A 23,481-nucleotide genomic window follows, 5' to 3' on the forward strand; every position below is an offset into this window, starting at 1 on the left:
CATTCTCCATCCATTGCATTGTAATTTAAATAAATTACCAAAATAATTGAAACTAGCTGGATTATATTGCATTATATTGGCAAAAAAATGCAGAATTTTAAAATATTGTGAGCAGAATTTTTAATTTTTTGGTGCAGAATTCCCCCAGGAGTACATAATGTAGCCTCAGTAGCATTCAGAACTTGTTTTAACCTTATGTTATGTTCTTCCTCTGACTTTATTAGCCTCACTATAGTTGCTAGAAGTGTCGAGATGGGATGAGCCATTCTTTATATTGTATTGATGTTTATATTGTGTATTTTATTTATGTAATAGGTCCTCAAAGCATAAGGGAGGCATCTATAGAGGTTTTTATAAATGTAAATAAATTAAATTAATATTTTTAAAGTAACATGCTAACTATACTGTGTTGTTAATGTGCAGATAGCAATGTGGACTTATTTGCCCAGAATCTTTAAATACATCATGGCCCCAACTGCTTTAATTGTTTACATTTTGTTTAATTGTACAGATTTTTTTTCCATTTAGGGCCTGATCCAAAGCTCCCAAGAGTCAAAGGAAAAACTCCCATTGACTTTAATGGGCTTTAGATCAAGTCCTTGCAATATATACAGATCTTTTTAAATAAACTAGACTCCGGTATTTAAATTACTGAATAGTTGTTTGAGGAGCAAATTAAATATGTCTGTATAAAGAGAGAGAGATTTAACTATTTTTGTTTGTAGACTACTTTTCACTCACATTATTGATTTATTGGAAAGGTGAATATGTTCAAAAAATGATTTCATTTACAACAGAGAATTCAGTCTAAAGTCTACTCTCACTTAGAGTGGTATAAAATCTGATTTCTGAAGTCCATGGAGTTGCTCTAGATTTACACGTCTGAAACTGAGAACAGAACTGGTTCTAAGATTAAAGCCTGTAACTAGCTTTGTTTTTCTTATTCTATTTTTTAAGCACCTGATTGCAAATTTAAGAAACTGACTAACCCTCTGCTAAATTTTTCATAAGAAATAATCTTATTTTCTCTATGAAATAAAATCTAATCAATGAAATCATAATATCCTCTTGGATTAAAACTCCCCACTAATATTGGATGTTACCATCTTATTTTTGGAGATAAGCTCACAGAAAAATCTACAGATCTCAAGGAAATCAAAGACAGCCCTTCCCTGCACCTGCTGATCCTTCAGCTCTCCTCCTGCCCAGCACTATGGCTTGGTCTACATTACATACTTACTTCAGTATATAACTACGTTGCTCAGGAGTGTGAAAAATCCACACCCCTGAGTGACAGTTATACTGACCTTAACCCCCAATGTAGACAGTGCTAGGTCGGTGAGAGAAGCTCTCCCGCCGATATAGCTACCGCCTCTCGCGAAGGTGGGGTTCTCTCCTGTTGGCTTACAGCATCTTCACCAGACGCGCTACAGCAGCGCAGCCACTTCGGTGCAGCTGTGCCAATGTAAATTTTTAGTGTAGACCTGCTCTCTGACTCACCTGACAGTTCTATTTCTATTGGTTCCCTGCTTATGTACCACACTCCCCCTGTGAGAATGGTAGTCACAGATCGCAGTATTGCCAACTCTTGTGATATTTGCTGTTATTTGTAAAGCCGTGGCTTTTTAGTCTGATTAAAAAAAAACACTGAGATTCTTCTTCAAGTGTCAGAGGGGTAGCCGTGTTAGTCTGAATCTGTAAAAAGCAACAGAGGGTCCTGTGGCACCTTTGAGACTAACAGAAGTATTGGGAGCATAAGCTTTCGTGGGTAAGAACCTCACTTCTTCAGATGCAAGAAGTGAGGTTCTTACCCACGAAAGCTTATGCTCCCAATACTTCTGTTAGTCTCAAAGGTGCCACAGGACCCTCTGTTGCTTCTTCAAGTGATTGCTCATGTGTATTTCCCAGTAGGTATGTGTGCTTGCCACGTGCACCGGTGCTGGAAGTTTTTCCCTTAGCAGTACCCGTAGTGGGGGAGCCCCGCTGCGACCCCTGGAGTGGCGCCTCTATATCGCGCTATAAAGGGGGCTGCGCACTCCCCCCACCCTCAGTTCCTTCTTGCTGCCAGTGAAGGTAGTCGGAACTTGTGCTCCAGCATTGCTGCAGCGTCTTTTCTTAGCGGTACGATCTTTGACAGTTAGTAGTTCTACAGTTAGTGACCTGGCTCGGGGCATGCCCCGAGCCCCAGGCTTCAAGTCGTGTGACTCCTGTCGCAATTCCATGCCCAGAAGCGATCCACACTCTAAGTGTCTTCGCTGTCTGGGCGAGAATCACATAAGTGAGTACTGTAAAATCTGTAAGTCCTTCAAGCTCCGGACTAAGCATGAACGTGAGATCCGACTCCGGGCCCTGCTTATGGAGTTGGCATTGGCCCCGGCGCGTCGACCCGACCCGGTGCTGGGCACCGCGTCCTCGGTGTGGAGCAAAGCCCCATCCACCAGTCGGCACCGCTCCCGGCCAAGAAGCAAGGCAAGACCCAGCGGCGCCGAGACAAGGACAGGGGTGGGGCCGGACCCGAGTTGGGCAGCCCATGATCCCCCTCGGGACCCAGACCTCTGACTCGAGTGGAGCGGAGTAGTCCGGCCCTGTCTGCGCGTGCCTCTCCGACTATGAGAATCCTGTTGACGCCGGAGCCAGCTCAGGCAGCACGCGATATCCTTGTCCTGCCAGTACTGGGCGTGCTGCCCTAGTCGGGCCCCCGGTCCCGAGGAAAGCCGCCGCTGGGCGTCCACCAGCCCTCCCCAGGCAGGTCGGAGGTTGAGGTCCCTAGCATGGCAAGGGGCGCCATGGCAAGGACAGTGGTGCCAGTGGGCACCGTGGCCCCAGGCGCCCGCACCAGTGAGGCTCCGCTCTGTGGCTGGGGCATCCCAAGCGCCTTCGGCATCCCCGCCTCGGCACCGAGAACAGTCCTCGGGTACCGAACAACTGGCACTGCACCCGGACCCGGACGTGGAGTGCGACCCACCGGTACCACCCGATGCCCTAGAGGTGGTGTCTGTTGTCTCGTCAGCACCGGACGAGTCCATAGCGGCGCCACCTCCTCCCTCTCAGGAGGACTTTAAGAATCATCAAGAGCTTCTCTGACACATAGCCACCAACCTCCAGATCCAGGCTGAGGAGATGGAGGAGCCATTGGACAATTTCTTTAATGTCCTGTCCTCCTCAGCACCGGGCCATGTGGCCCTACCCCTGCACCAAGGGGTTGCCAACATTTCTATCGGACTCTGGCAAACCCCGGCCTCTCTGCCACCCATTTCTAAGAAGGCAGAGCGGAAGTACTTTGTGCCAACAAAGGGGCATGAGTACCTGTACACTCACCCTACCCCGAACTCACTGGTTGTAGAGTCCATCAACCACCGGGAAAGAGACGGCCAGCCCGCACCCACCCCCAAGGACAAGGATGCCAGGAGACTGGCCACTTTTGGAGAAAAAAGTTTACTCCTCTGCAAGTTTCCAGCTCAGGGTTGCAAACCATCAAGCACTCCTGAGCAGGTATGACTTTAACTTGTGGGGGTCCCTGCCAAAATTCGAGATTTCCCTCCTAGAAAAGGACAGGAAGGAATTCAGAGACCTAGTCGACGAGGGTGCGGCAACGGCAAAAACAGCGCTCCAGGCGGCCTCGGATACAGCTGACACTGCAGCTCGTTTGATGGCCTCTGCTATCTCCATGTGATGGGCGTCGTGGCTTTCACTGTTGGGGCTGTCCGTGGAATCCCAGTCCCTCATGCAAGACCTGCCATTTGACAGCAAGGCATTATTTGCAGACCAAATGGACACTCGTCTGTACGGCATGAAGGACTCCCGCACGACCCTGCAGACTCTCGGCCTGTATGTCCCGCCACCCAAGGACAAACCCAGACTCTGCCCTCTACTCCCCCCATAAGGGGCAGATACGAGCCCTGCCTAAGAGGCCTAGGGACCAGTGGCGTAGGTCACAGCACCAGTCCCGTTCGGGCCCACGCCCCAGCCCCTCGAAGGGCAAGAGGCAGAGGCGTTTTTGACTTTGCGGGGGGCCACCTGGCCTGTTGCCAGGGGAACCCCCCAGTTAATAAAGTTGTTTTTTGGCAACCGTTTATCGGCAACCGTTTATCGGCCTTCAGAGTGCATTAGTCCAGTATAACGTCGGACCGGTGGGGCCTCAGTATCCTCTCCAAGGGGTACAGGCTGCAGTTCGATTCACCCCCACCACACCATCCTCCATCCCGGGATGTCCCTGGGGACCCAGAACACGCCCTCCTTTTAAATCAGGAGGTGACGCGCCTCCTCACCCTGGGTGCGGTGGAGAGGGTACTTCGGGAATTCCAGGCAAGGGGTTTTACTCCCGGTATTTCCTGATCCCGAAAGCAAAAGGCAGGCTCAGGCCCATCCTCGACCTGCGGAATCTCAACCAGTTTCTGGTTCGCTGCAAATTCTATATGGTGTCCCTAGCCTCTATTGTTCCGTCCCTGGACCCAGGAGATTGGTTCGCACCCCTGGACCTCCAGGATGCGTACTTCCATATCCACATATTCGAGGGTATATCGGAAGCAGAAACTCTGCCAAACAATCAGTAGGGCCACCGAGGTGCTAAAGGAGTCCTTGAGCAAGACAAGGCCAATGCAGAGAAGCTAAATGAATTCTTTGAAGTTAGGACTGATGCAAAGGATGTGAGAGATTTCTACACCTAAGCCATTCTTTTTAGGTGAGAAATCTGAGGAACTGTCCTAGACTGAGGTGCCAATAGAAGAGGTTTTGGAACAAATTGATAAATTAAACAGTAATAAGTCACCAGGACCACATGGTATTCACCCAAGAGTTCTGAAGGAACTCTCATACAAAACTGCAGAACTACCAACTGTGATATGTAACCTATTATTTAAATCAGCTTCTGTAGCAGATAACTGGAGGATAGCTAATGTGCTGCTGATTTATTTAAAAGCGCTCCAGAGACGATCCTGGCAATTAGTAAGCCTAATTTCAGTACTAGGCAAATTGGTTCAAACTATAGTAAAGAACAGAATTATCAAATAAATGACCACAATATGTTGGGGGACGGGGGGGTGGGGTGGGGGGAGGGGAAAGAGTCAACATGGCTTTTGTAAAGGGAAATCATGCTTCACCAATCTATTAGAATTCTCTGAGGGGATCAACAAATGTGGAAAAAGGTGATCCAGTGTACTTGGAAATTCAGAAAACTTTGACAAGGTCTCTCACTAAAAATTTTAAGCAAAGTAGGCAGTCATGGGATAAGGGGGAAGGTCTTCTCATGGATCAGTAAGTGGTTAAAAGATAGAAAACAAAGGATCGGAATAAATGGTTAGTTTTCACGGGAGAAAAGTGAACGGTGGGATCCCCCAAGGATCTGTACCAGGATCAGTGCTGCTCAACATATTCATAAATTATCTGGAAAAAGCATTAAACAGTGAGGTGGCACAGTTTGCAGACAATACAAAATTACTCAAGATAGTTAAGTCCAAAGCTGAGCACAAAGCGTTAAAAAGGATCTCACAAAACAAGGTGACTGGGCAACAAAATGGCAGATGAAATTCAATGTTGATAAATGCTACGTAATGCACATTGAAAAACATAACCCCAACTATACATTAAAATGATGGGATCTAAATTAGCTGTTACCACTCAAGAAAGAGATCTTGGATACATTGTGGATAGTTCTCTGAAAACATCTGCTCAATGTACAGTGGCAATAAAAAAAAAATAAAGCTAACAGAATGTTAGGAACTATTAGGAAAGGGATAGATAATAAGACAGAAAATATCATAATGTCACTCTATAAATCCATAGTACGACCATACCTTGAATACTTCCTGCTATTCTGGTCACCCCAGCTCAAAAAAAATACCTTAGAATTACAAAAAGTACAGAGACGGGTAACAAAAATTATAAAAATTATATTTGCAAATTTGACACCATCAGATCAGGATTAAACAAAGACTGTGAATGGCTATCCAACTATAGAAACAGTTTCTCCTCCCTTGGTGTTCACACCTCAACTGCTAGCAGAGCACCTCACCCTCCCTGATTGAACTAACCTCGTTAACGCCACACTGATATATACCTGCCTCTGGAGATTTCCATTACTTGCATCTGAAGAAGTGAGGTTCTTACCCACGAAAGCTTATGCTCCCAGTACTTCTGTTAGTCTCAAAGGTGCCACAGGACCCTCTGTTGCTTTTTAAAAATTATAAGAGATATGGAACGGCTTCCATAAGAGGAGAGATTAAAAAGACTAGTACTGTTCAGTTTAGAAAAGAGACGACTAAAAGGGGATATGATAGAGCTCTCTAAGCTCACGAATGGTGTGAGAATAGGGAAGTGTTATTTACCTTTTCACATGACACAAAGACCAGAGGTCCCCAATGAAATTAGTAGGCAGTACATTTAAAAGAAACATAAGGAAGTATAGTACAGACCCATTTACGTGCGGATGTCGGGAGTCAAGCCATCACGACCGCGGGTTAAGAGGGCCATGCTGAAATATCTTAAGATATCTATATATACACACACGTATAATTATCTAGGCTTACATACATATTCACAGCATCCCAAATACTGCAGGCCTATCTGATAACGGCGCTTTGCAAGAATATAAATTCAAATAAATATCTAATAAAAACATTATTATTATTACTACACAGGGGTGAAAGTAACTTATTGGTACGGGGCGGGGGCGGCTCTGGCCCCCAGAAGGGGCGAGGCCTTGGGCAGAAGGGGCAGGGCTAGGGGGTCAGCATCCCCCAGCCACCCCTTCCAGGCTGCCTGGTCTGCGCCGCCTGGGGTTCCCATGGTGATTTAAAGGGCCTGGAGCTCTGGACGCCGCTGCTGCGGTAGCAGCGTCCGGAGCTACGGGCCCTTTTAAATCGCCGGCCCCAGGACAGCTGCTCCCTTTGGCCCCCTGCCCATTGGGAGAGGGGAGGCAAAAGGGGCAGGGACCTTAAAGCGCTGCAGGGTCCTTTGCCGCAGCAGCACTTTAACGTTGCTGCTCTCTCCCCCTCACGTATTAAATAGGTAGCACTGGAAGGCATGGCGCTACCGCACATTAAGTGGATTAGCGCATAAACAGGTTTGTACTGTACTTCTTTACACAATGCACAGTCAAGCCTATGGAACTCGTTGCCAGTGAATATTGTGACGGCCAAAAGCATAACTGAGTTAAAAAAAAGAATTACTTAAGTTCATGGAGGATAGGTCCATCAATGGCTATTAGCCTAGATGTTCAGGGACACAACCCCACGCTCTAGGTGTCCCTAAACCTCTCACTGCCAGAAGCTGGGACTGCACAGGGAAAGGATCACTTGATAAATTGCCCTGTTCTGTTTATTCCCTTTGAAGCATCTGGTACCCGCCGCTGTCGGAAGACAGGATACTGGGCTAGACAGACCATTGGTCTATGTTATTAATAAGAACTCCCTTGTATATTGTCTCTCTCAAAATTACCACTTCCTCTTCTGTTTCCTAGCAATGTTTTATGCTCTTTAAGAATTTCCCCAAATATCATATGTATTAAGTACGAATGGAAGAATAACGCCACACTCGATATCCCCCTTGCTCTCCTCTCACAAATATCTCTGTACCTTTTTCAACCATACCCCTTATGTTTGGGACAACTTCTCCAAACATATTTGCTGAATTACTTTACTTTCCTCATCCAACTCCTTTCTATAGACTCGTTTCTGACCTCTCACCTGTACAATAAGGGTTGTGGGGGGAGGGGAAGGATAAGATACAAATGTACCTAGACTTTCAAGAGGGTACTTGCCTCAATGAATGTGATCATACTACTGATCATCCCTATCCTCCTTAATCCCTTCCCCTTTGTGTATCACTAACTCATATCTTCTGTTGTGCTAAATTCAGACCATATGATCTTTGATGTAGGGAGCACAGCTTTTCGTTAGTTGGTGTGATGAAGGTTTACCCCACACTACCCTTGAAGGGGATAAGGTGGTTTGGAAGAAGCTAATTAATCTAGTAGGCTGCAGCTGGAAAGATTTTTAAGCTTGGCAGACAAGCAGTAACTGAAGATGGAGCCTATGTGGGCAGGAGCTTGTATAAAGCTTGGAAATGAGAGCATTAGGGGCTGTGGTGTGGAAATCTGCAGTCACTCTCTGGGCCTATTGGAAAGAGAGGAGGAAACCCAGGGAGGAGCAGAGGCCCTGATGAGGCAAGTGTATAACCAGAGAGGTGGTGGAGAAGAAAGCTAGCCGAGGGCAGAATAGGAAGAAACCTAGGGAAATGACAGCAAGGGTTGACCTTGCTTGCTAATTGTAGGGTCCCTGGGCAGGAACTTGGAGTAGAAGGGATGCCCAGATTCCCTTACCAGACACTGGGAAAGTGGCACAGTCTTAAATGGGAAAACTGCCTGAATGGCACCCAGACAGCTTGTCTGTTGAGACTTTGTTATTCTGGAAGGGGAAGACTACAGTGACCTAGCCAGAAGGCTGTGAGAGAGAAAGAGCCCCTCAAGCCTTGGAGAGTCAGATGGGCCATGGGGCGAGTGAGCGAAAAAAGGGGGTGCCTGTGCTAGACCAGAGGAGAGTGGATTCCCCAGACCTAGCTATAACAGGGTGCCCTAGTGGTGAGTGAATCCCATTACAGTTACCTAGCACATTTTAGGATGTTTGAACAATAACCAAATAATTATGAATATATGTTTTAGCAATTAACATACAAGACAAATTTAGCAAATTTTTTTTTTTTTTTTTTTGCAATCAAGCAGTCTGGTGTTTTCTGAACACCTTATTGCCTCCTGCTTAAAGAGTGGCTGGTTCCTGACTTCCACTTCTCCTGCTTTTTGTGTGGCTATAGATTCCATAGGAAAACTCTAGTTTCCTTTGGGTTTTTCATCTGCTTCTTTGCCCTGCACTGGCTTTCTCCTTCTTGTGCCCCCTGAAAACTTTACATGTCCTGACATACATATAACACCTCATCCCCCCACCTCTATATTTTGTATAAGATCCTCATATAGCTTCCAGAAGCTTCTCAATTAATTAATATGCCAGCTCCTCCTCCTCTTCCTCTCCTTATTTGGGCATGTGCTGTCACACTCCCATGCCACACTTTTTTTTTTCCATTCTGCAGTTTTTGTTTCTGAGTTGACCTTGAGCAACCCCATGTGCTCTTTTTGAGCCTGTTCTGAGCTAGTTAACCCTTCACACTCCAAACCTGTAATGAAGTTTAGCAACTATAGAGCTGTTCTAGTACATTTAGTTGGGATTTAAAATCCTTTTAAACATGCCTTTCTTTCAGAACACTTACACCAAGTTGTCACAAAATGACTATCATGTTAATTAACTTTAAGCAATGTTCAATCATTTTGAACCAGTTAATTAGTCTGGTAGAGGTCTAGGATTTCAGATTTAAGATGAATGAGGAAATTTGAAGATGAAGTTTTTAACTATTAATTATGCCAAAAATATTTGTCTGGGGGTACATAGTTATGTCAAGACAAACAACACATGGAGAAACAGAGAGCCATTTAGTTAGAAGTGCTTTCTTAAACATTGTTGCCAACTTTCACAATTTTATTATGAATCTCACAATATTTGGTGTTTTGTCCCAGAACCTGAAATCATGTATTATATGAGAATCTCACCTTTTTTAAACTGAAAGTGGTGTTTTTTGGGGGGTTTTTTTCCTCACCAAAACGAAAAAAATAAAATTTGTTTGGGTCAAATGAAACATTGCAAAATGACATTTTGAAATGAAACTTCAATTTGAAATGACATTTCACATAAAAAATGTTTAAAAAAAATGTCCAAACGGTTATTTTTGAAAATGTTGAAACGAATTGTTTTTAACATTTCCTAAATGTTTTTGGGGTTGGTGTTTTGGCAAAGCTATTCACTGAATTCGACCTTAATTTGCAAATAGTTTCTCTGCCCCCCAAAATGTATTTTTCAGCATATATACTATTCGCCAAAAAAATGTCTTCCAACTCTAACTACAAATAGCTCAGATAGACACCTAAGTCAAAGGGGTATTTTGAGGTTGAGTTCATTATTAAAAATAATAATACTTAGCGCTTTAAAAAGCACTTTTCAGCTGTAGAACTTTAATTAATCTTCATAAAGCACTTTGAGATTCTTCAGAGAAAGGCACTATAAAAATGTGGAGAGTTGTCAATTATTATTGGCCAGATTGTGTACATTGCACACAGCCCAGAAAAAGGGTCAGGGTAGGGCCATACCACTTCAGCAAAGCTTTAGGAGGAATGTTGTCTCTGGAAGGCAAAATTGCTCCCTTAGTTCCCCAGCATGCACAGAAAGCCCACCTACTGCTATGTGTCCCCAGGGAATGCAGCATACTCCCCCTTGTGCACTGATTCTGCTTTGCAGGCCAGTGTGGAAGGAAGGCAGGGCTACTGCCTTCCCTGTTGGGATGGGCTGCACCCCAGGAATCATGGGAGGAGGAGGGGGACAGTCCCAACACCCCTCCTAGCACAGGGAACTGCAAGTGTAGCTGTGTATGAATTATCCGCTTCCCTGCTGTGCACCTAGTCAGCTACAAAATGACCCTACATTTTGGAAACATCCAGCATTAACACAACCTCAGCATATGCTAAAAGGTTATCAGAAGGAGAATATAACAATGTCCGGATCTGATCAAATGCCATTTAAAACAAAAACAAAACCAAAAACCCTTCTCTTCAATGAAAGAAAGATCTGACCCACAATGATGTTAAATACATAACTTCAGAAAATAGAAAGACAAGATTGCTGAGGTAATATCTTTTATTGGACCAACTTCTTTTGGTGAAAGACAAGCTTTTGAGCTAACACAGAGCTCTTCTTCAAGTCAACAGAAGTTGGTCCAATAAAAGATATTACTTCACCCCCTGGTCTCTCTAATGTCCTGGGACCGACACGGCTACAACAAAAAATAGAAAAACAGCCTTGAATACACAACTCTGGGTGCTGCTCTCACACCTGAACCAGTTACTAAGATCCTACTAGGAAGAATATTAAGCACCCTGCGAAGGGGAACTCTCACTGCCAGTGCCACCTATTCGTCAGGCACAGGTATGGCAAATTGTCTTCCTCCTGGGCATTCCCCTTTCTCAAGCAATCGTCTGTCCTTCAGTGACTCAGCCCTCGGGCAGGGTCACATGTTCAAGTCCACCCCTTTTGGGGTTCACAAAGAGTCCAACAAAGTGGAAGTCAGCAAGGGCTTCAGGTCTTCCCCCTTGGGTCAAGATCTTGGAGTCTTCCCTCTTTAGGGGTTGGAAGGGGAGCCTGGGCTCACCACCTCCACATGGCTCTGATCCAGGGCTCAGTGACAGGAAGCTAAGCCCTGCATGTTGGGGTGCTATGTAGCAGCCTCCTTGGATCACTTCCTAGCAATGCCCCTTCTTCCCACAGAGTAAAGAACTGAACACAAAAATAAAGTTTCTGACCTCCAAAAGTCACCAGTCCCTCCTTTGCTGGCTTGGTCAGGTCAGTATCACCTTAGGCAGCAAAAGCTTCTGTGCTGCTCCTTCCCAGGAGTTCAGAGCACAGGTCAGTTCACCTCCTCTGTCTGCCTGCCTGCCACTGAGATACTCTAATTCTCTTTTTAAACTCTTCCTCCAGCTTGTGCAGGTGAGGTGGGACAGGGCCACCTAGGCCCACAGCAGCTCCTTAATCCCTTCTTCTCCAGTGGGAAGTTTGTACATCCTATCACATACCCACTATTGTAGTAACTGTTGGTGTAGGTCTATTTTTGGTGATATGTCCCTATACAAAGAATTGCCACAAAATCATGTATCTATTGTATGTCAAAGCTTTATCTCTTACTCCCCTTTCATATAATAACAACAAGTGAAGAACCAGTTGCTGAGTACACTGTAGTAAGTGAAGGCCCTAATGAAGGCCCAGTATGAGGCCTGAGGCCTGAACCAAACTAAAGTAATGGTTAAGACTTTGCTAACATAAAGCAAAGTTAAGCTGTGAGACAGAGGCAGGCCCTACTCACAGAAGCTGGCAAGAAAAGGGCTGATGTTGCATAAATATATATTCACCTCGCATAGTTAAAGTATAAACATGGTACCAAGATACACTATACCGGAACATTCCACAGATAACATGGAACAGGCTTGTGTACCAATAAGCGATGGCCACATTAACACCACCCTATACCGAAAACCGACCGCTACGCCTACCTTCATGTCTCCAGCTTCCACCCCGGTCACACCACACGATCCATCGTCTACAGCCAAGCACTGAGGTACAATCGCATCTGCTCCAACCCCTCAGACAGAGACCAACACCTACAAGATCTTCACCAAGCATTCTCAAAACTACGATACCCACACAAGGAAATAAAGAAACAAATCAACAGAGCCAGACGTGTACCCAGAAGCCTCCTGCTACAAGACAGGCCCAGAAGAGAAACCAACAGAACTCCACTGGCCATCACCTACAGTCCTCAGCTCAAACCTCTCCAACGCATCATCAGTGATCTACAACCCATCCTGGACAATGATCCCTCACTTTCACAGACCTTGGGAGGCAGGCCAATCCTCGCCCACAGACAACCTGCCAACCTTAAGCATATTCTCACCAGCAACCACGCACCGCACCATAACAACTCTAACTCAGGAACCAACCCATGCAACAAACCTCGATGCCAACTCTGCCCACATATCTACACCAGCAACACCATCACAGGACCTAACCAGATCAGCTACAACATCACTGGCTCATTCACCTGCACGTCCACCAATGTTATATATGCCATCGTATGCCAGCAATGCCCCTCTGCTATGTACATTGGCCAAACTGGACAGTCACTACGCAAGAGGATAAATGGACACAAGTCAGATATCAGGAATGGCAATATACAAAAACCTGTAGGAGAACACTTCAACCTCCCTGGCCACACAATAGCAGATGCAAAGGTAGCCATCTTACAGCAAAAAAACTTCAGGACCAGACTCCAAAGAGAAACTGCTGAGCTCCAGTTCATTTGCAAATTTGACACCATCAGATCAGGATTAAACAAAGACTGTGAATGGCTATCCAACTACAGAAGCAGTTTCTCCTCCCTTGGTGTTCACACCTCAACTGCTAGCAGAGCACCTCACCCTCCCGGATGGAACTAACCTTGTTATCTCCATACTGATTTATACCTGCCTCTGGAGATTTCTATTACTTGCATCTGAAGAAGTGAGGTTCTTACCCACGAAAGCTTATGCTCCCAATACTTCTGTTAGTCTCAAAGGTGCCACAGGACCCTTTGTTGCTTTTTGCATTATTATTATTATTGACTGTAAAAACAGTTTAGTATTATGGTCCATTTATCCAGAACAAACTGGCAATTTCCCCTGATCCAGCTGAAGTTTTCTAAAGGTCCCTTTGACTCTCTTATTACCATTATACTGTATATGCCACATATTACTGTACCTTTCAGAAATACGATCCTTTGGAAATGCAGTGTCTCCTCTTACATTTTCTTTTCACAAGATCATTTTCAGCAATTCCTGTTGTCTTGAATGGATCCAGTTCTGCTATTGAAGCCCCCTCACCTGAAATTAGAGAATATACACATTGACATTTAAAATATGATAAAACAAGTTTCTAACACAGTGTAGAAATATCAGTCAACATCACCACAATAAACTCCACAGAAGTTCCAGAATGGGGAGGAGCACTAGTGCCAGGATGAAACTGCTGCAGTACAGCACACTACAGTTACTAACAAGGAAGGATGTTCTTGTGTTCAAAGCACAGAACTGGAGTCTAGAGCTATTCCTGGCTCTGATACAGACTTCCTTGGAGACCTTGGGCAAGTCACCTAACCTCTCTGGGGACTGTAATACCTATTATGCAGAGGTGTCGTGTGGCTTAATTAATGTTGTTAGAGTGTTGAGACCTTTAAATAGAAGTTGATATAGAAGTGTAAACTGTACTTTCATTTTATTTAGCACTACCGTGAAATGAAATCTACATAAAGGAGTCTGGTAAAAGTCCCTGGACTGAGTTGCTAGAGTATGTTGGGACTTGTCATAAACATACAACTAAGGGTAGCATAAAATCCCTCCTTTACCTGTAAGGGGTTAAGAAGCTCAAATAACCTGGTTGGCATCTGACCAAAAGGACCAACAAAGGAAGAAGATACTTTAAATTGGGGGGGGGGGGGGGGGGTGGATTGTTTGTGCTCTCTTTGTTGTTCTCTCTGGGAGAGAGAAAGACCAGGGCAGGAAAAACACATCTCCTAAAACCCTACCTGAAATAAGCATCTAAGATTACAAATTGTAAGTAATAGCAAGGAAATGTGTTAGATTATCTTTTGTTTTAGCTTGTGAATTTTCCCTATGCTAAGAGGGAGGTTTATTCCTGTTTTTTGTAACTTTGAAGTTTTGCCTAGAGGGGAATCCTCTGTGTTTTAAACCTTATTACCCTGCCTAAGCCTCTCGGGGCAGAGTACAGGAGTCGATGGAAGAGCGCTCGGGGGTCGATTTATCACGTCTACATCTAGACTAGATGTGAATTGACCCCGGCTGGATCGATCGCTGCCAGCAGATCCGGCAAGTAGTGTAGACATCCCCTTAGAAATTGCTGCTGGGGAGAAGTACAGTAGAATCTCAGAGTTATGAACACCAGACTTACAGTCTGACCCATCCACCACATACCTCATTTGGAACCAGAATTATGCTATCAGGCAGCAGCAGAGACAATAACAACAAAAAGTAAATATAGTACAGTACTGTGTTAAACATAAAGTATTTAAAAAAAAAAAAGGAAAAGTTTTTAAAAAATTGACAAGGTAAGGAAACTGTTTCTGTGCTTGTTTCATTTAAATTAAGATGGTTAAAAGTAGAATTTTTCTTCTGTGTAGTAAAGTTTCAAATCTGTATTAAGTCACTGTTCAGTTGTAAACTTTTGAAAGAACAACCATAATGTTTTGTTCAGAGTTCTGAACATTTCAAAGCTACAAACAACCTCTATTCCCAAGGAGTTTGTAACTCTGCGCTTCTACTGTAACCTATTGTAAGCCTGTAACGGATACAGCTTATTTCTCAACTCATGCCAACCCCATTATGCCGGTCAACAAGAGAGTGCGGGGAAGAAAATGGGACAGAATTTAGGCTCTGTCCAATCCCGAACTCTCTGCCGGATCGGCGGGTAGTGATCGATCTTTCAGGGATTGATTTATCGCATCTAGTGTAGACACAATAAATCGATCCCCGATCACTCTGCCGTTGACTCCCGTACTCCACCGTGGCAAGAGGCGGAAGCAGGGTCGACGGGGGAGCAGCGGCAGTCAACCTCGTGCCATGAGGACGCGAGGTAAGTCGACCTAAGATACGTAAACTTCAGCTACACTATTCTCATAGTTGAGGTTGCGTATCTTAGGTCGAACCCCCCACCCAGTGTAGACCAGGCCTTACTGGCCCCACTTCCTCATAGGGAGGAGTATCCAAAGTAAGGGACCATGCTCCACACTAGACCTGGACCCAAAGTCTAGGAAGATCTCACTTTGCCATGTGGAATGGAGAACCTTACTTGCGGCATGGCTGAATAAGTCAAGGATACAATTCAGTCTATAAGTGGTCCATGTGCAAACAGTCACACTGAAGTCAGTGAGCGTCTCCACGTGAGTACAGACCATTCACATGAGCATGGATTTACAGGATTGGGACATTTTAATAAAGGCACAATCATTTATAAAGGATAGGGGAGAAAATAATAAATTGTTTGTATAGAGTTTTGAATACCCAAAGCGAATCATAAGTGCCAAGCATTATTATTACTGAAGAGCAAGTTTCTGTTTTCTAGATTGGCTAGTAAGTATGGGGGTAACTTTGCCCATTTATCTGATACTGGTTTCTGAGTTTCTTGAACATATATTTTCTATTTCTTTTTTATTGTGTTTAAATAAACATATTTAATTAACTAGTTGAAGTGTTTCTTGCATGTAAAGGAAATATAAATGGATAAACTGTTTTATTTTATCCCCTTTAAAAATAATATACTTTAAAAGAGAAGCTCAGGCAGGGTATTGGGGAATGCTACTCTGTCCTGAAAAAATAACAGGAACTGGGTGATGGTAGCAATGTATATCAAGTAAAGAAATCCTTCAATATGCATGTGTTACAAACAGGTCTGGCACTTTCTGGAGAGGGCCATAATAATAACAACTATAAACGTAGTCATAACATTAAAAAAGACACATGACATTACCCAAGACATTAACTTTAACATACACTACAAAACAAAGATCAAAATCGCACATATGTAATTTATTTTTAATTTCGCCAGTGCAGCCCAGGTTTCTTGGGAAAATGTCTAGAAAAAAGATAGCAACTGCCCCAGGCTCCCCACCCCCCCTTTAGTTTGTTTCCAAGTATCTGATTGGAAAAAAAACTAGGTGAGATCTGAAGTTGCAGAGTTTAAGAGGCTGGACTGTGTACACTATTTAGGGTTGTCATCTTATTGTGCCACCAAACTCATGGTAGTCCCCCATCGTTAGACAAATCTTGTCCTTAAGGGTTATTAGGAATTAAAATTCAACTGAGTACCACTCCTTTTAGCTTTAACTAGTAACAGACTCAAGGCCAGCTAGGACTTTCCAGTCACCCTACAATGGTTACTCACAACTGCGCAGGAGGGTGGGAGAAAGCTAACTGGAAAAAAAAATGAAAAATGTTGAAAAAGTTAATTTCCATTTTTGACAAAATGTCCAACCTGCTTTACTCGGAACATTTCCGGTAGCAATGGGACCCCGAGCTCCAATCCCTCTGGCTCCAGCAGCACTACAGGGACAGCGGAAGGGGACGACACAGCAAGCGCTCTCCAGCGGCCAAGACAGAGCATTTTATGTGTCCCGCTACTCCCACCAGCGTGCACTCCGGGTTATTTAGTAAAAAGACCAGGAGTACTTGTGGCACCTTAGAGACTAACAAATTTATTTGAGCATAAGCTTTCGCGGGCTACAGCCCACTTCTTGTTTGCAAAGCCCCGTGCTGAGTCTTGGAATGGATTCACCGGCAAATCATTGCTAAAGGGAAGGCTCTGATGGAGTCCGCTACAATATGCTCGTCTCTGAGCCAGCTTTCCCCTGTCTCTGCCAGTTAAGAGGGACTGCGGGGAAGGGAAGGGGAGGGATGTCTGTGGAAGGCGCAGTGTAGTGCCGCAGAGGGGGGGGAGCGATAATACCTAGAAGGGGATCGGGGATCACTAGATCCGTATGGAAGATGTGGAGGGGGCATCTCCCGCGGGGCTGGGAAAGGGATGTGCGATATCGCTCTCGTACAAGAGTCTGGTGGGGGAGGCAATAGTTGAGGGCAGCCTGGTGGGTGTGAGGGGTACCCCGGACAGGGAGGCCTCCCTCGGGGCCCCGGGCTGGACACGGGGTAGGTGGATGTGGGGTGTGCCCCAAGCTGGGCCCTGCGTAGGTGACTGCTCTCCTGAGGACCCCGGGCTGGGAAGGGGATATGGAGGGTCCCCCTCAGGGGCCCCAGCTAGTTGGGTGTAGGGATGCCCCGCAAGGTACTGGGGGGCTGGGCTGGGAGGTCAATACCCCGCTGAGGGCCTCCAGGCGGGGAGGGGGTGGCGTAGCACAGGCGCTGCCCCCCTGGCTCCGGCTGGCCGCGCGCGGAGGGAGGGGCCGTTCCCCCCTTGCGGAGCGGGCTGGGAGGGTCGCCGCGGCACGTGGTGGCGAAGGCGGCGGCCGCGGCGCCCATGTGACTCGTCCCCCCGCCCGCCTCGCCCGAGCCCCCTGCGCGCTCCGTGCGAGCAGCATCCCAGCGTTGCAGGCAGCCGCCGTCGCCAGAGGGACCCGGCACCATGGTAAGGGCGGGGCGTGCTCGGGGCAATGCAGCGGTGAGGGCCCGCGGAGGGAGGCCTGGCGGGGTGAGGGGCTGAGCGGGTCCGGGCCCAGGTTCAGGCCCTGAGGCCTTCAGCGGCCATTTTAATCTAATTTTAGTGTGGGGGCTGCGGGGCTCAGCCCGGGAGGCCGGCGCGGGCTGCAGCCTGGCCGCTGCGGACGGGCGCCGGCCGGGATGCGGCGCTCCGGGCGGGGTGTGTGTGTGAAGGGAGGGCTGGTCCCAGCCTGAGTTCACAATGGGGGGCGGACCCCGCCAGTGAGCCGCGGGGGCTGCTGTGGTCGCAGGGGCAGGGTCCCCGCGGTGCTGTGGCTGGGGTCTGCCCGTCGGGTGCGATGCGGATGGGAGATTGGTGGTGGGGATTTAAGGCTTATCGCCTCTGGCTCAATGCGACTCTCTCCGTGGAGGACGCGGTATTATTGACCCTGCTGCTGCAGAGCCTCGGGCCCCCGGCCTTGCCTGCTTGATTTCCCCACCGCACGGGGAATTTGTGCTGCCAGATATCATGTGGCAGAGCTGGGGGCTGAGGAACGGATTATTTGAAGTGGGCAGGGTGCGTTCAGGGAGCAGTCAGTCCTGTCTGACTGACTTCACTAGCTGCAGTTCCCCCAGAAACCTGGATCGCTTTCCAGAGGGGAAGAGAGGGCAATGGAGCTGCATTGTCTCCTCTTTCAGAGGGGGAATTGGGAGTGAGCAGGCTAAGAGCTGTCAGTGCAGTGGCAGTTAAGCTTTTTTTAAGGTTTACATAACCATCTTTCTAATAAGAAGAATTTGCAAGCAAATCAGAGTTTAATAGTGGAGATGGGCTAGTAAAACCTTCATTTCTTCAAACAAAATGTATTTCCTATAATTAAACTAGGAAAAGGTACAGATTATGTTCCAAAAGGACCTGGGTTGTTGTTTTTTATTTTGTTATTTACCTGGTTTCTTGAAAACAGCATGCTATACCTTGGAATCTGCTGTGTTTTAATAAAGAATATAGTGAACTGAAAACAAGGATGTGTTTAGCTAGCTTGTAAGTAACAAGCTAAAATTTTTGTAGGGAGTTTGCTATCAACTCTCTCAGTATATTGTTCCTTACTGTTTTAGGTTAGGGTTCTGAATGGTTTGGAACTACTATAGTGTGTTGTACAATTTGTACTTTCCTTATGTAGAAACTGCAATGGCTTTTTTTTTTTTGTGTGTGTGCATCAGCATTAAGTAAAAGCAAGGAATTTTAAAAACATAACATTGAAGTTGACACAACTCAGAAGGCATTTCTACTGCTTCTAGAGCCTTACATCACTCAACAAAACTAGAATCATTACACTACTGGATATGAACTGCTGGTATTACATTTGTTCCAAATAAACCTCCCCCCCACAAAATAAACAAAAAAACCCACTCCTGGCTGAGCCAAATATATGATAAACTAATAGATAATTGGTTGATATGTGCAATGGAAACCCAGTTATTTAGGATCAATAACTCAAAAGGAGATGATGCTGAGATAAAGAAATGAATAAATTAGGGGGAAATTTTGTACAGTTTTATATCTGATACAACCCCACTGACATCATTTTGTTTCTAGAGTGTTCAGGTTTAGTGTAAAATTTTTGTTCTGAATTTGTAGAGTAGATTTCTCTTTATTTAGTATCAGATATTATCTTCCCCATAGTCAATGTTGGTCATTTTGCATTTAAATAATTATTCCCTTCATCTCATTTACAGGCTTCTGGAGTAACAGTGAATGATGAAGTTATAAAGGTTTTTAATGACATGAAAGTAAGGAAATCTTCAACCCCAGAAGAGATTAAAAAAAGAAAGAAAGCAGTTCTTTTCTGCTTAAGTGATGACAAAAAACAGATAATTGTAGAGGAAACAAAGCAGATATTAGTTGGTGATATTGGCGATACTGTGGAAGACCCCTACACATCCTTTGTGAAGTTGTTACCTTTGAATGATTGCCGATATGCTTTGTATGATGCCACGTACGAGACAAAGGAGTCTAAGAAAGAAGACCTGGTATTTATATTCTGGTGTGTGAAATCAGCTTGCTATTAAAACTGAAAATTCTTTACGTTTTCCTTCTAATATCAATGGGTTAAATAATTACTTTTTGCCTTTACAGGGCTCCAGAAAGTGCACCTTTAAAAAGCAAGATGATCTACGCAAGCTCTAAAGATGCCATTAAAAAGAAGTTTACAGGTACAGGCTTCTGATATTCCACAAAGCAGTTACAGTTCTTCTCAGTGTTGAGGGACTGAACAAATATATTTTTATCCATTTGTCTTTCAGGTATTAAACATGAGTGGCAAGTAAATGGTTTGGATGATATTAAGGACCGTTCAACACTTGGAGAGAAATTGGGAGGCAATGTGGTAGTTTCACTTGAAGGAAAACCCTTATAGAAAGACAGACAAGTGCCATCTGGATCTAAGGAGCTTCCATTTCTGCAGCTCGTTCAATTGGAATAGTATAACTCCTCCTCCCCCCCTCCATTCACCTGTCTACAGACCTGAAGGAGATGTCATTAAATTAAACTGTCTGCCAGTGATTGCCATTAGATTCTTTAATCCTGGTAGTTTTATGTAAACCCCAAGGAATGCCTTCATGTCATACTCTTAGCCAAAACTGACGTTGCATGCATTCCGTGCAACCTGTACAATGAATGTGATAGTTAATGTGAATAGTCTAGCAAACAGCAAAGGGTAAGCTAATTGAATGCCTTGAAAGTATTATCCACTGGTCAGATGGTAGACTCTATTCAGTATTACTTACAGTTGCACTTGATTGCAGTTCCATGAGGCTCTTGTGCATTCTCACACCTCACCTGCCTTGACAAGCCTATTTTTGTGACATGGCAGCACACAACACTATGCATTTAAAGCACTTTTTTGTAATATGTTTGATTTTTTTTTCCCCCCCCCCCCCCCAAGAAATGCCAATTAAGTTGCTGTAACTGTGTCATCAAACAATTGTAGTACATCGGTTTTCATTCCTGTTACATGCATATCTTTATAAATGAAGTAGCTGTTCTGATGCCTTTTGTTTTCCATTGAATGTACACTACTGAACAGGAGTAGGAGTTATGTTTACCATGTGAGTCTTGCAACACTAAAGTTGTTTTGTTAAACATCAGTCATGATGGCAGTTTCTGTATAAAAAGAGCCTTAAATGGAACACTGTTTTTGAGATCAAAAAAAAAAAAAAAAACCTGGCCACGTTGCAATAAAACTTGTGGCTTATTACAGAATGTTGCCTTGTTTTCATTGGAAAATATAGTTTGAAGTATGTTTAAATTAAGCATATTTTGAATAACTTAACGTCTATGGAAAGTATTATAAAGGTAAACAATCATTAATCTCAACTTCAATAACAGTTTTTCTGCCCTAGTCATAATTTAGACATTGCTTTACAGTAATTTAACTGTTCTATTCTGTTGATTTGGATAAAGGACCTCTTCCCAGTTTATAACCATTTAAGTAAACAAGCTGCCATTATTAGGGAGCGTTCGATCCATAACTCATTTGTATCTGAAGTTTACAATGTAGGAATTTGTTACCCATTCAGCGTATTTCTTTACCTGAATTCTCCTGAAGTTCTATATGTCAGTAATGTGTGGCTGTAACATTTGTTTCCAATCTGATGTGTAATGGCAGGGAGATCTTACCTTCACACAAGTGAGTTACAGGGTTTGAATAGTTAAATCTTCATTGTTTCTATACATGCTGCAGGAACACTGACTCAGTGTAAGAAATATCCTAAATGAATGGTTCAATTTGTTAATTTTTGTGCAAAAAGAAATGGAAAGTGTTTTCCACTACTGAGTCTTGCATCAGGGACATGGTTTGGCTAAAAGCCAAATACTGCTCTCCTTATAGAGAATTTGATCTGCTCAGTGTGAGCAATCCTCTCTTAGCCAGAGCTATTTATGGCTAACGCATGCTTTTGTATCTTGTCATCGTTATCCACAAATGGCAAAACTGGACATGATTTTACTGGTATGCATAAAGGAACTCTATTAGGCAGCCAATCACAGCTGAAATGTACATGCTACTAGAAGAAATACTTTTATCATTACCCTATTTTTAAAAGACAGAGTAGAACTATGAAGTTTTAAATGTTGAGTTTTTATTTTCAGTCCTTAACCCTCTCAAAAGCAGAGCAGATAATGGCAAACACCTTTGTAAATTGAATGACCTAGCAATGTTGTAGTCTGGATCTCTTGTCCTGTGCAACTTTAAGACTTTATTTCAGGCTTCCAGCTGTCCCTAAAATTTACACATTTCATTTTGATACCTATTTTATGTAGGCTAAATTCTGCTACAGTGCAGTTTAACAAAGCATGCTGACCACTGACTTGTTAAACATGTTAATGAATTTTGGTTTTTGTACTACAAAACTCTCAAGTATCTTTTACTGAAGCTGAAAAATAACTGACATGCATGGGAGTTGTCTACAATGATCTTTCTTGATTTCTCAATCTTTATTTCCAATTATACACCTTGTGTGCAGAGCCTAGTTAATTTCAGAATCCAATGTGTGCTTAATATATGGTACTGTAATGAACTGAGATTAAAAATGTATTTTTAATCTCCATTCATTGCAACACATATACTACGCCACAAAATACCTTTATATTGTAAACAAATCAGTTTATACAAACAACTTCATTAGATATCAAAACAGTTTAAAATTAAGATGTTAAATTTTAATTGAAATTCCATTTTAGTCAGCAATTTAAATAAGTACTGTGTTTAAATTTACATTGTCCTCTGCTACTCAGTGTCACTGGTGTTTGTGAATAGTCTTAGAAGGATGTCTGTGGCTTCTTCAAAATGGAATATTAGAGGATATGTTTGGTTTTTTTTAAACTAGCTGAGGTATATAATAGACTCAAAATCCAGACAAATACATATAAAATCTAAGCACAGACTGTGTTTACATAAGGTCCAGAGCCCTGAACTAAAACAACTTTTGCATCAAAGATGTTCAGTCTGTCTTTAATCTGTTCTTGAAACAGTATTGACCGATGTGAAGTCCAATTAAGTAAATAGATATCCTACTTTTAAAAACAGTGCTACAGAACCACTGCTGATTGAATTCTAAAACAAATGAAAGACAACTGGCATCTGTTCCAAACTCGTTTGTCAGCTGTTGTTTTCTGTCACTGTTCAAAATGGTGAAGGCCTCATTGTGATTTATAAGTGAAGGAAAACCTCTCAATCTGAATATCTTATGTATCTCTTTTGTCTATGTGACTTTGGGGTATCTTGGCTTCAGTTAATTTATTGATAAAGGAATGTTAAATAAAAGTGTTTGAGAGTAGCTTTTGCAGAAATGGTATCTTTTCTTTTAAAAATCACTTGTCCTACTCAATTTGATCATGCTTTCAAATTATTTCAGGAGAGCCTGGAAATGCAATACAGGGGTTAACTTCTCTGGAAGGGGAGAATCAGCCAGGAATTAGGGAGAGTAGCTGAAGTATATGTCCAAGGCAGCTCTTAAAGTATGCATAAGAAATGGGGTGCTGTTAGGTAAAACCACTAAGCTGGTATCAGATGCAATTTGACAATTTTAGAAATCCACTTGGGCTAAAACCTGGCACAGAGAACCTGAAAAAAGAGCCTTTTGCCTCCCTGTAACTTGTTCAAAATAAGCAATAGTATTCTATAAAAATCATTGCCCATCTTTGC

The 23,481-nt window shown here is 43.9% G+C and overlaps 1 protein-coding gene and 1 long non-coding RNA gene across 3 annotated transcripts in view; one reads left to right on the forward strand and one right to left on the reverse strand.

Moving 5' to 3' along the window:
* The window catches only part of LOC117876447, a 43,030-nt gene extending 25,447 nt beyond the window's left edge, over positions 1 to 17,583 (reverse strand). The window contains exons 1-2 of the long non-coding RNA XR_004645494.1: positions 16,665 to 17,583; positions 13,380 to 13,501 (exon numbers count right to left, since the gene is read on the reverse strand). This is a non-coding gene — a long non-coding RNA (uncharacterized LOC117876447). The remainder of the gene's footprint in view (positions 1 to 13,379; positions 13,502 to 16,664) is intronic.
* A 29-nt stretch (positions 17,584 to 17,612) lies between these two features.
* CFL2 (cofilin 2) lies at positions 17,613 to 23,113 on the forward strand. 2 transcript variants are annotated; one of them, XM_034768644.1, is made up of 4 exons: positions 17,613 to 17,768; positions 19,514 to 19,821; positions 19,914 to 19,990; positions 20,081 to 23,113. In XM_034768644.1, the coding sequence occupies exons 1-4, from the start codon at positions 17,766 to 17,768 to the stop codon at positions 20,191 to 20,193; spliced, it is 501 nt and encodes a 166-aa protein (XP_034624535.1). In that variant the 5' UTR covers positions 17,613 to 17,765; the 3' UTR covers positions 20,194 to 23,113. The 2 variants fall into 2 exon arrangements, with proteins under 2 accessions (XP_034624535.1, XP_034624537.1); XM_034768646.1 differs by lacking the exon at positions 17,613 to 17,768 and adding an exon at positions 19,029 to 19,131.
* Positions 23,114 to 23,481: the final 368 nt, after the last annotated feature.

The sequence above is a fragment of the Trachemys scripta genome, chromosome 4 (genome assembly GCF_013100865.1).
Source record: "Trachemys scripta elegans isolate TJP31775 chromosome 4, CAS_Tse_1.0, whole genome shotgun sequence".
Lineage (NCBI taxonomy): Eukaryota > Metazoa > Chordata > Testudines > Emydidae > Trachemys > Trachemys scripta.

Excerpts from the sequence above, each read along its gene's own strand:
- CFL2 (XM_034768644.1), top strand. Across the intron at positions 19,822-19,913 it reads GACCTGGTATTTATATTCTG|GGCTCCAGAAAGTGCACCTT; the intron begins GTGTGTGAAATC and ends TTGCCTTTACAG. Across the intron at positions 19,991-20,080 it reads CATTAAAAAGAAGTTTACAG|GTATTAAACATGAGTGGCAA; the intron begins GTACAGGCTTCT and ends TTTGTCTTTCAG.